The following is a 13,490-nucleotide window of genomic DNA, read 5'->3' as shown; positions in this document are numbered from 1 at the left end:
ATAGTGTCTTGAAGGGAGGATATAAGATGAACATCAACAAAAGCAAAACGAGGATAATGGAATGTAGTCGGATTAAGTCGGGTGATGCTGAGTGTATTAGATCAGGAAATGAGGCACTTAAAGTAGAAAATGAGTTTTGCTGTTTGGGGAGCAAAATAACTGATGATGGTCGAAGTAGAGAGGATATAAAATGTAGACTAGCAATGGCAAGGAATGCGTTTCTGAAGAAGAGAAATTTGTTAACATTGAGTGTAGATTTAAGTGTCAGGAAGTCGTTTCTGAAAGTATTTGTATGGAGTGAAACATGGACAATAAATAGTTTAGACAAGAAGAGACTTGAAGCTTTCGAAATGTGGTGCTACAGAAGAATGCTGAAGATTAGATGGGTAGATCACATATCTAATGAGGAGGTGTTGAATAGGATTGGGGAGAAGAGAAGTTTGTGGCACAAGTTGACTAGAAGAAGGGATCGGTTGGTAGGACATGTTCTGAGGCATCAAGGGGTCACCAATTTAGTACTGGAGGGCAGTGTGGAGGGTAAAAATCGTAGAGGGAGACCAAGATATGAATACACTAAGCAGATTCAGAAGGATGTAGGTTGCAGTAGGTACTGGGAGATGAAGAAGCTTGCACAGGATAGAGTGGCATGGAGAGCTGCATCAAACCAGTCTCAGGACTGAAGACCACAACAACAACAACAACATGTAGCACTTCTGTGTGTGTTAGATATTTGTGTCCTTCTTTGAGCACATGTTCAGCAAAGGTGGAATATGGTTTATTTAATCTCCAAAAATGGCTCAAATGGCTCTGAGCACTATGGGACTTAACATTTGAGGTCATCAGTCCCCTAGAACTTGGAACTACTTAAACCTAACTAACCTAAGGACATCACACACACCAATGCCCGAGGCAGGATTCGAACCTGTGACCGTAGCAGTCGCGCGGGTCCAGACTGTAGCGCCTAGAACCGCTCGGCCACTCCGGCCGGCATTTAATCTTCAGCTGCGTTCATGTTCAGTCAGCCTTGTTGCTATGGCGCGGCCCTTTTGACCAATGTACAATTTATTGCAATCAGTTTCTCTGTTTTGTCCTTTCTGTCGCTTGGGAGATTAGCTGTAGTGCCTTTTACATAAAATGAAGTTTTATATATAACTGGATCGGACACACACTTAGACATCGAAGGTTCATACAAGAAGTCACTGAAGGAAAAACTAAAGGAACCATAGGACAAGAAGATGAAGAATTCAACTTTTCGATGATGGAATGAGATTCATCAGACTGAAGGAACGAACTGAAGACAGGGATCACTGGCATCAGAAATTCTCCATACGAAGACAAAGACCTGCCACTAGACAGAATACTACATAGTAATAATGAGCTCTTATTTCTCTTATTTTATTATGATGATCATTCGCCTTCAGGCGAAAAAGTTGGTAACTGACATTTCGTAAAATCATGCAAGTCATATATTTACCCTGATATTTTTGATGAACGCATTCGTTCATCCCCAACTAAGCTGAGACCCGCAATATTACAACAGAAAAGATAAACAAATGAAAAGAGAAATTACAAAGCAGTTTATATCAAGTTAGAAGTCATGGAACGTTGACGTTTGTGGATATTTGTAGTATGTGACTTCAAGTTCTTATAAGTCAGCACCTGAAGCATTTTATATATTAAACGTTATTTAAAGGTTTCCTCTGATGCATTACTGCTACGTGGAATGTCAGTTGCGTGTTGTTTGCCAAATTTTGGTGGGATTCCATTTACGAAGAACAAAAAATAATTTTTAAGAAAATGACATCCACTTCTCCAGGTGTAGATGTACCACCATTCATGATGTTCATAGCACCAAAACCTACAGCAAAAAGAACTACTTCAATTAATTTCGTTTAGATGGCAGAAGATGTTTCGTAGATAACTGGAATAACAGTGGATCCAATATTGACCCGTGTGGCACACCAATGGTCATGTGTTTCTACACCGGGGGTGACAATTCTTTACGCGACTCTCTGTATCAGAGAGGGGCGGCTAAAACAGTTCCAGTGTTGGCACCTACAGTCAGACCTGCGGAGTCTCGTATACTCACGTGCGACTGTCCAGCGGTGTCCAGGATCTCGAACAGCACCGCTTCACCGTCCATCACAGTCTGGAAGTGGTACACCTTCTCCAGCGTCGGGTCGTACTCACCGATGTAGCGCTTCGTAATGAACCTCACCACCAGAGCTGCAAAGTAAGAGATCATTGGTGAGAGTGCGAGGGCAGCACATTCCTCCTGCCGGGGCCGCTCAACTCTCGGGCGACGGTCAGTCTGGACCGAGACGTAAACAGCGGCACTCACCAGACTTTCCGACGCCGGCCTGACCCAGGACCATGACGCGCAGAGTCCTCGGCTGACCGCGGGGTCCCAGACCCAGGCGGCTCAGGGGCGACGACATCTCAGCGCCAAGCTACCATCCTGTTCAGCTGCCCCGTAGTCAGAAAGAGGGCAGCACCTGCCGTACACAGTTAAAATTGCAACACCACGAAGGCGACATGCAACAAATGTCAAACTGGCTCTACATTCTTGGATATGTAAATCATTAGTACTCCCTCGGAACTGCACAAAGTAGCGAGGAGAAACTTCACCTACAGTCTGTAGCTGTAGGTGTCATGTCAAAGCGGTAGGTGGATCAAAACAAAATGTCCAGACACTCCGTGACCCAAATGGTACTGTAACAGAGGATGACAGACTAAAGGCCGAAATACTAAATGTCTTTTTTCAAAGCTGTTTCACAGAGGAAGATTGCACTGTAGTTCCTTCTCTAGATTGTCGCACAGATGACAACATGGTAGATATCGTAATAGACGACAGAGGGATAGAGGAACAATTAAAATCACTCACACGAGGAAAGGCCGCTGGACCTGATGGGATACCAGTTCGATTTTACACCGAGTACGCGAAGGAACTTGCCCCCCTTCTTTCAGCGATGTACCGTAGGTCTCTTGAAGAGCGTAGCGTTCCAAAGGATTGGAGAAGAGCACAGGGCATCCCCGTTTTCAAGAAGGGGCGTCGAACAGATGTGTAGAACTATAGACCTATATCTCTTACGTCGATCAGTTGTAGAATTTTGGAACACGTATTATGTTCGAGTATAATGACTTTTCTGGAGACTAGAAATCTGCTCTGTAGGAATCAGCATGGGTTTCGAAAAAGACGATCCACGAGACTCAGAGGGCCATAGACACGGGTACCCAGGTAAATGCCGTGTTTCTTGACTTCCGCAAGGCGTTCGATACAGTTACCCACAGTCGTTTAATGGACAAAGTAAGAGCATATGGACTATCAGACCAATTGTGTGATTGGATTGAAGAGTTCCTAGATAACAGAACGCAGCATGTCATTTTCAATGGAGAGAAGTCTTCCGAAGTAAGAGTGATTTCAGGTGTGCCGCAGGGGAGTGTTGTCTGACCGTTGCTATTCACAATATACATAAATGACCTTGTGGATAACATCGGAAGTTCACTGAGGCTTTTTGCGGATGATGCTGTGGTATATCGGTATATCGAGAGGTTGTAACAATGGAAAATTGTATGGAAATGCAGGAGGATCTGCAACGAATTGACGCATGGTGCAGGGAATGGCAATTGAATCTCAATGTAGACAAGTGTAATGTGCTGCGAATACATAGAAAGAGCCTTTATCATTTAGCTACAATATAGTAGGTCAGCAACTGGAAGCAGTTAATTCCATAAATTATCTGGGAGTAGGCATTAGGAGTGATTTAAAATGGAATGATCATATAAAGTTGATCGTCGGTAAAGCAGATGCCAGACTGAGATTGATTGGAAGAATCAAAAGGAAATGCAGTCCGAAAACAAAGGAGGTAGGTTACAGTACACTTGTTCGCCCACTGCTTGAATACTGCTCACTAGTGTGGGACACGTACCAGGTAGGGTTGATAGAAGAGATAGAGAAGATCCAACGGACAGCAGCGCGCTTCGTTACGTGATCATTTAGTAATCGCGAAAGCGTTACGGAGATGTCAGATAAAATCTAGTGCAATACTCTGCAAAAGAGACGCTCAGTAGCTCGATACGGGCTTTTGTTGAAGTTTCGAGAACATACCGTCACCGAGGAGTCAAGCAGTATATGGCTCCCTCCTAAATATATCTCGCGAATAGACCAAGAGGATAATATCAGAGAGATTAGAGCCCACACAGAGGCATACCGACAATCCTTCTTTCCACGAACAATACGAGACTGGAATAGAAGGGAGAACCGATAGAGGTACTCAAGGTACCCTCCGGCATACACCGTCAGGTGGCTTGCGGAGTATGGATGTAGATGTAGATGCAGATATAAGGAAAGATCATGGGTCGAGTTTCTCATCCAGAAATCGCCTCGTGAACGGGTAATAAGGTGAAATGTCTACCAATATGTGTTGGGATTCGGCACCAGCATGATAGTGGTCTAGACGGTGACGCGACAGAAGTCTTGGAGTGACTCCCAGTATCGTGCCAGACCTCCTTTTGCTCTGCGTAGAGCAGCAACTCGACGTGGTATGGAGTCAACAAGTCGTTGGAACTCACCTACAGAAATATTGAGCCCTGCTGTCTCCAAAGCCGTCCTTAATTGCGAAAGTGTTGCCGGTGGAAGATCTTGTGAATGAATTGGCCTCTCAATTATGTCCCAAAAACATTCGATGAATTCATGTCGGGCGATCTGGGCGATCAAATCATTCACTAGAATTGTCCAGAATTTTCTTCAAACCAATCGTGAACGACTGTGGGCCAGTGACATGGTGCACTGTCATCCGTAAAAGTTCGATCGTTCTTTGGGAGGATCAAGTCCATGAATAGCTGCAAATTGTCTCCAAGTAGCCAAACATGACCACTTCCAGTCAATGATCGGTTCAGTTGGACCAAAGTATGCAGTACATTTCATGTAAACACAGCTCACACCAATATGGGGCCACCACCAGCCTGCACAGTCCCTTCTTGACAACTTTGGTCCATAGCTTCGTGGGGACTGTGTCATAGTTTGAATCCTACTATCAGCTCTCATCAACTGAAATCTGAACTCAGACGACAAGGCCACGGTTTTCCCGTCGCCTAGGGTCCAACCGATATGGACACGAGCCCAGGAGAGGTGCTACAGGCAATTTCATGGTGTTAGCAAAGACTCTCGCGTCATTCGTCTGCTGCCACAGCCCATTAGCGCCAAATTTCGCCACTCTGCCCTAACGGATACGTTCGTCCTACGTCCCACATTGTGTTTATTTCACGCAATGTTGTTCGCCTGTTAGCGCTGACATAATGCCTGAAATTTGGTATTCTCGGTACATTCTTGACACTGTTGATCTCTTAATACTAAATTCCCTAACGATTTCCCATGCGTCTAGCTCTATCTACCATTCCGCGTTCAAAGTGTGCTAATTCCCGAGGTGGGGGCATAATCACGTCGGAAACCTTTTCATATGAATCACATCAGTACAAGTGACAGCTGCGCCGGCGCACTGCTCTTTTATATCTTGCATACGCGAAACCATCGCCATCTGAATACGTGCATATCGCTACCTCAGGACTTTTGTCACATAAGTTATGATTTCTTGAAAGGATAGCGGGACTTTGTGGAGAACTGTTGTAAATGCAGGTAAATCTGGCACAGAACTGATCCTCTGGCAGCAGTAGTCGATTTTCGTAGCTGGCTAATCGCAATGCTGGCGTTTTCCAGCCGTCAGGGACTATCCATGCGTGTCATTCCCTAGACTCAAATGTTTGGGAGCGAATTGACGTCACTTCGTGTGTGTCGGCGCTGGTGCTCGCGATGTACAACTGCAGTTTTGCACTTCTGAGAATAATTATTAAAAAAATAAAAAAAGTGTATCTTCAGCTTGCGAGGTAGTTTGGCGACTGCAGCGGCTGCCCCTATTAATAGACCGCACTCAGCGCACCTGTTTCCGCCCACGCAACGTTTGCTGTATCTCTCACATCTTTCTTGGCATCTGTCTTCAAAGGAAAACATAAATATGACGAACTGCTTCTAATATTCGTTACTCTACTTCTCGCGGAATGTATAATAATCTTGGTGGAGATGGAACTGTAAGCTGGGTCAAAAATAGTAAACGGTTGTTTCTATCAGCGACGTGGATCACCCACCGAAGTGACTGACCGTTTCCGGTAAAGCTTGGAGAGTGTCTCGCGTAATTTCTCCAATCACGCTGTAGTAAGCACTCAGTTTTCCTGAAATAGACAGGAAGACACAGTTAAACGCGAGTGGCATGGCAAAGATTAATGTGACATTGTATAAAACTGTGTCGTGGCAACAAAAAGATCTATAATTTTCCATTCGGTGAACGCAGAAGTAGAGATCGTAACGCTACTTAGCATAACTGATTAATAGTATCAGAAAAGAAGATGAAAACCTATAGAAATACTTATCGTCAGCAACTGCGACGAGAAAATGATTTCTAATTACTTGGGCAGTCAGTAACAAAATGCGTAGGACCTATGGTACGCTTCGAGAGTATTGTAGGTCATGCGCTGTTATCTTTTCTTATCAGGTAATGAGGGCTGGAAATGCCTCATCTTGATCCATACGAGCAGGATTGTGCAATGGCCAGCACACTGGACTCGCATTCGGGAGGACGACGGTTCAAATCCGCACCCGGTTGCTCATATTCAGGTTTTCCGTGATTTCAATAAATCGCTCCAGGCAATTGCCGGAAGGGTTCCTTTGAAAGAGCACTACCGATTTCCATCCCCATCCTTGAAACATTCGAGGTCCTCTCCCTCCAATGACATCGACAGTCGTGGTTTGATAGGGCAGTAATTGTTGCCACAAGTTCATTTCCGTACTCCTGTGACAAAATCCGCACTGTGGCGTGGGTAGGGACCGATGTCGAGGCCCCAGTGTTATCGCACGGGCTGCGTCACGGGAAAGGGACGTTCAGATAGTGCAGAGCTGAGATACTTTTCTTTCGATATCTACAATAACGGTGTCGATACCACGTATTCGATATTGTCATACTATCGTAGTAAATCCCACATATCGGTATATGTTGCTGGTAAGATAATTATCTTGCTAGTTTAATGAGAATTAAACTGTGTCCAGTATTTATGTAGCGTATAGGAAACATAAATTCAGTAGTAAAAATTGCGTAAGTTACGAAGTTTATCATAGACCAAATTTCAGCAACATATACGAGAAATAGTAAGTATGTACCAACTACCTTGGAAATGTTGTTCGATATTGATCTTACACTGGAGTCGCTTCATGCAAACGGGGCGTAATTGCTATATTTTGCCTCATATTCAAACTGATTGCTTTTTTAAAAAGCTTCTTGTAAGTGAGTGTTTCCGTCTCCAAGAAAAGCTTGTGGTCGTGCTCTGTAATAATGTGACGTAAGGATACCACAACATTTATTTCGAGGCCTTTACGTTGTTTAAGGTTACAAAATTTGACCTTTACTCTTGAAGTTTCTATTTGAATTTAAAGTTCGCGAAAACTCTTTACAACTTGCTTATTTCACCTTGTATTCTGAATAAGTGCTGTTATTGATGATAAAATTGTCTAATTTTGTAAAATGAAGAAACCGCACAACAATTGCTTAATCCACAACCTTTTACTGTGTGCACGATTGTTTTCGGAACACTTAAAGTTCCATCAGATGGTGTTGAAATTAGGTTTTGCAGGACAGAGCGGATCAAGTTGTGGAAAGGGGCCAAGATCAGTTAGTTACACAAGAACACACAACTTTTATTCCTCGAAAACCAATGCACAGTTTTCTCTATAAAACAACTAGGATCAATTCACGGCTAAGGGCCCAACTAACTACTCAATAATAAAGTTTAAATAATTCCTTTTAAAGACACAAGGATTTAGAGAAACGGCTGAAGGCCTTACTTAAGTAAAATTAAAATATCCTTAAATAATTCCTTTTTAGGCACTAGAATTTAAACAAACTGCTGAAGGCCGCCGGCCGGGGTGGCCGAGCGGTTCTAGGCGCTACAGTTTGGAACCGCGCTACTTCTACGGTCGCAGGTTCGAATCCTCCCTCGGGCATGGATGTGTGTGATGTCCTTAGGTTAGCTAGGTTTGTAAGTAGGCTGTTTAGGTTTTTATGTTGGTAACGTCACCTAGCGCTCTGTATGAAAATCACTGGCTGTGCTGTGTGCAGTCTGTGGCTAGTGGGCATTGTTGAAATAGTCGCTATTGTAGTGTTGGGCAGTTAGCTGTTAATAGCGCGTAGCGTTGCGCAGTTGGAGGTGAGCTGCCAGCAGTGGTGGATGTGGGGAGAGAAATGGCGGAGTTTTGAGAGCGGATGATCTGGACGTGTGTCCATCAGAGACAGTAAATTTGTAAGACTGGATGCCATGAACTGCTATATATATTATGACTTTTGAACACTATTAAGGTAAATACATTGTTTGTTCTTTATCAAAATCTTTCATTTGCTAACTATGCCTATCGGTAGTTAGTGACTTCAGTAGTTAGAATCTTTTATTTAGCTGGCAGTATTGGCACTCGTTGTATTGCAGTAGTTCGAGTAATGAAGATTTTTGTGAGGTAAGTGGTTCATAAAAGGTATAGGTTAATGTTAGTCAGGGCCATTCTTTTGTAGGGATTTTTGAAAGTCAGATTGTGTTGCGCTAAAACTAGTGTCTGTCATTTTAGTATTGATCAGAAGAGGTAAAGAGCGAAATGTCTGACTACGTTCAGTTCCGCTCAGCTGTTTGAAAATCGAATAATGTAAGAGGTTTATCAGCACAGTAATTCATTAATATTTCTAACAAGGGAACCTCCCCATCGCACCCCCCTCAGATTTAGTTATAATTTGGCACAGTGCATAGGCCTTGAAAAACTGAACACAGATCAATCGAGAAAACAGGAAGAAGTTGTGTCGAACTACGAAAAAATAAGCAAAATATACAAACTGAGTAGTCCATGGGCAACATAAGCAACATCAAGGACGCCGTGGGCTCAGGAGCGCAGTGGTCCCGTGGTTAGCGTGAGCAGTTGCGGAACACGACGTCCTTGGTTCAAGCCTCCCCTGCAGTAAAAATTTTAAATTGTTATTTTCAGACAATTTTCAGAGTTCAGGCACTCACACATAATCAATTTCGCTCTCCAAAATTCCAGGAGATATTCAGATTTGCTTGGACATATGCAGGATTTGACGGTCTACACACGGAAAAATTTGTAAACGTTAAAAACATATGTTTTGACAGAGCACAGAGAAAACTGTGCGACTGTGAAACTGTTGCATTCATTTGTTGCAGTTTATGTGACACACTCTTATGTTTTCATCACTTTTTTGGGAGTGATTATCACATCCACAATGAAACCTAAATCGGGCAAGGTAGAAGCATCTTTTTACCCATTCGCCAAGTGTGCAAGTTAGGTGGGTCGACAACATATTCCTGTCATGTGATGCACATGCCGTCACCAGTGTCGTATAGAATATATCAGACGTGTTTTCCTGGATCAAATAGTTTCGGTTCCCATTGGAGAGGCACGTTCTTTCGTCAACTAATCGCACGATTTTGTGGTGCGGTCGCAAAACACAGACACTAAACTTGTTACAGTGAACAGAGACGTCAATGAACGAACGGACAGGTCATAACTTTGCAAAAATAAAGTAAGTAAACTTTTCGCTCGAGGGTAGACTTGAACCAACACCCTCTCGCTCCGCAGCTGCTCACGCTAACCACGAGACCAAGGCGGTCCTGTGCCCAGATCATCCTTGATGTTGCCTATGTTGCCCATGGACTACTCAGTTTGTATATTTTGCTTATTTTTTCATAGTTCCACACAACTTCTTCCTGTTTTCTCGACTGATCTGTGTTCAGTTTTTCAAGGCCTATCCACTGTGCCAAATTATAACTAAATCTGAGTGGGGTGCGATGGGGAGGTTCCCTTGTAAGGGGACGTTTCATGTGTCGACCCTTAGCCGAGGATACCTCAGTGGAATCTTCTGATATTTTTCTTGTAGTTTCTGCAGTTAGTGTAGCTATTGTTTATTGATAGCGCGTAATTATAGAGAGAATTTCCTTTGTACTAAAACGTCCCCTTTGAACTATTTATACAGGACTGTGCTTAAACTGACACACAATATTTTTAGCGCAACGCAATCTGACTTTTAAAAATCCCTACAAAAGAATGGCCCTGACTAACATTAAACTATACCTTTCACAAATCTATAAATATAAGTGTCCAAATAAAATATTCGTCAGCATTGTGATACAGTCACGCATTTACGCACATTTCATAACTCTTAAGGTACGATTCTTGGTTTCCAACATACTTCTTATTCCTCATATACGGTAGCATCATCTTATTGATCATAAACATATCTCAACAGCATAGTACACATCGTCGTCGTAATAATAACATCATAACACCTCAGTCAAATCTCAAAAACGTCTTAACTTCCTCCAATAATTTCTAAGCCTAAAAAAATTCTCTGCTCATGTCAAAAGTGTCAGCTGCCTCAAACGTACTTTAAAAATCATGATCTCATACCAAATACATCATTCAAAGCTCTCATAGTATCACAATGATTCCGAAAAAATATGAACAGTTTACAAAGTACAGACAAAATACAGTTTCATAAGTGTGAAGTTATCCAACTGTGTAATTACGTAAACATCTGTCACTGATGTAGTAAAAAACATGTTTATCTCTCAGTTAAATGATCAGATAGCTGTGTAATTTGTGTGTTAGAGAAATATGGTACCGATGTGTAAAGTTGTATAAGCAAATACCATATTAGCTAGGGTTCCTTGTGGTTGCCACACACATGGTACACAAAGTAAGCATGTACCCCCCTGAGGATTAATGTAATTATACCCTCAGGTGTTACAGATTACAGCAATGAAATGAAATGTATCACTGAAAACCTTTGTATCATTGTACTTCAAATATCTTTAAAAATAAATGTTTTAAGAACAAAATTAATCACTCAAATGCGTGTCCTGTAGCGCTAAATGTGCGTCTTGCTGTAAGATAATTCTGTGGAAGTGTCGTACTTATCGTCCTCCGAAAGCCAAGTTCTGCAGAAGTCAATGTACTTACCTCATGACAAACAAAAGTGAAATGCTTTATGTATAGATATCTTAGTTATTACGCTTATTGCCATGATGAAGAAAGTACTGTGCTGTAACGTATTGTTGTGCTACGGAAAAGGCAATCTCATTGTAGTTATACCACAAAAGTTACTACTAAAACATGTTTTACTTTGCAGAATAAAACAGAAAAACTGTGTAGAAATAAAATAGAAACACTACAAAAGCAACATTGTAAATTGTCACTCATTAGAAGCGTCGTGATAAAACCGTGTAGTTGTCACTTAAACTAACCACTGTGTCGTCTGGTATCTCACAGAAAGTACATTAAACCCAGAATGTATTTTCAAGTAAACCAAAATGTTGCATTAAAATCTCATTAGCAGTACCAGTATGTGTCCTAAATATGTAAGCCTGATAGTCGTTACGCAATCGTGCAACTAATAAGCAAGAATGTACAAATACAACACTGTGTCGTCTGTTCACTATAACAATGCATTCGTTATTTCTGTTTAAATAAGTTCTCTTGGTTCTTGACTGGATATTTAACTTCAAACATTGTTGCATGTTAACAGATTCTTAAGTCTGACAAAGCATATTAGAAATGTGAAGTGAAAAGTTTTATGGCAAAGACAAAGTTAAAAAGCAGATTATCTTTCAATAAATGGTTTTACATGTGAAATGTGGTGTAAACCTTTACTCTTCCTAGTACGCAGCGTTTCAACTTCAACGCAATTATCATGTGGTATACGTCGGATTCTGTAAGGTCCATTGTAAACTAGAAAGAATTTGTGACTCAAGTGTTTCTTCTTATGTGACAATGAATGAGCTTTAATGAGAACTTTCTGACCAATATACAACTTCTTTGCATTTGCTTTACCGTGTAGTTTTCTCCTTTTGTCTGCTGCAGATTTTATATTTTTAAGAGCCAAATCAATTATGTCTTTGTGTCGAAGTTTACGTGTATTTGGGAAAGGTACAAGCTCTCTGATTCTGTTCGGTGGTTCTTCATTCTTTAGTACAAGAGTAGGTGGTAAAGCAGTGGAATCATGAGGCATTTCATTCAGCACATTTTGAAATAAGTGTAAATATCTGTCCCAATGCTGATGCTTTCTATGACAATAAAGTCTGCAAAGCTTATTGATTTCTTTCATAATCCGTTCAGACGGGTTACAATGTGGTGAGTACAATGAAATAAAAACAGGTTTGATTTTATGGTTGCGAAGCATGCGTGACCAAACAGCAGATCTGAATTGAGGTCCGTTATCTGAAATGACTTTGCTAACGTGTCCAACTTCACGTAAGAAATTTTTAACAAAGGCGTTGGATACAGATCGTCCAGTGGCTTTACGTAACGGAGTGAAAGAAACAAATTTTGAAGTAAGTTCAACAGCGACTAAAACGTACGAAAATCCATTAGATGTTCTGACAAGCGGTCCCAAGAGATCAACAGCAGCAAATTCTTTTAATTTAGAAGGAATAATAGGAAATAACGGAGCACGATGTGAGACAGTAGATGGTTTCGCCTTTTGACAAAGTTTACAAATAGACAAGACTCTTCGAATTCTCTTTTCCATATTGTTAAAATAACAAGTCGTTCGAAGAATATGATAACATTTTCGTGGACCAAAATGTGCGTAGCTGAAATGAATGTACCAAATGAGCTTATTAACAAAATCGTCTGGAATGCAAAGTACCCATAGCTTGTCATCAACAGTGCAGCGTTTGAAGAGTATGTTGTTTCTAACCAGGTAATAATGCCGAATCTGAGTGTATGTCTTTTCATGCCATTTATTTTTGATGTCTTTCCAAATCGGATCTTTATCTTGTTCATGAGCAATGTCCTTTAAAGATGTGGTGATGAAGTTTTCAAAGGCGACTTTCTGAATGTAAAGAATACTGAAATTCTTCTCGAGGTTGCCTTGTGTGTTACTTTTCTCAAGCGCAGCCGGTGCGCGTGACAGCGCGTCCGCAACAATGTTCTCCTTGCCGGGAATGTAGACTATTGTAAAGTGGAATTCTTGCAGAAACAATGCCCAACGTTTTAACCTGTCATGATTTAATTTTGAAGACATAAGAAATTGTAATGCACGATGATCACTGTATACTTTTACGTGCTTACCAGAAAGAAAGAAACGGAATTTGTTAAATGCCCAAACGATAGCTAAAGCTTCTAATTCAGTAACGGAATCATTTTTTTCAGATTTGGTTAGCACTCTGCTAGCAAAAGCAATGGTTTTCTGAACAGTAGTGTCATTTTCTGTGGCTTCTTGAAATAAATGGGCACCAAGACCGACTTTAGAAGAATCCGTGCTAAGGCAGAAATCTTGTGACAGATCTGGATGAGCTAGTATTGGCGCGTTAAGTAGCGATTCTTTCAAAGAATTGAATTCCAACTGTGCTTGTTCGTCCCAGTTCCAAATAGTATTTTTTCCAGTGAG

General features: G+C 41.5%; 1 protein-coding gene across 1 annotated transcript in view; it reads right to left on the bottom strand.

The window, feature by feature from the left end:
• The window catches only part of LOC124623134 (ras-related and estrogen-regulated growth inhibitor), a 202,581-nt gene that overhangs the window by 76,834 nt on the left and 112,257 nt on the right, over positions 1-13,490 (bottom strand). The window contains exons 2-3 of the mRNA XM_047148925.1: positions 2,342-2,495; positions 2,090-2,226 (exon numbers count right to left, since the gene is read on the bottom strand). Coding sequence (XP_047004881.1) covers positions 2,090-2,226; positions 2,342-2,438 — 234 coding nt within the window. The 5' untranslated portion in view covers positions 2,439-2,495. The remainder of the gene's footprint in view (positions 1-2,089; positions 2,227-2,341; positions 2,496-13,490) is intronic.

This window comes from Schistocerca americana, chromosome 7 (assembly GCF_021461395.2).
Source record: "Schistocerca americana isolate TAMUIC-IGC-003095 chromosome 7, iqSchAmer2.1, whole genome shotgun sequence".
In the NCBI taxonomy this organism is placed as follows: Eukaryota; Metazoa; Arthropoda; class Insecta; order Orthoptera; family Acrididae; genus Schistocerca; species Schistocerca americana.
Note: the sequence above shows the minus strand (reverse complement) of the source record. Positions and strands in the feature narration are given on the sequence as shown.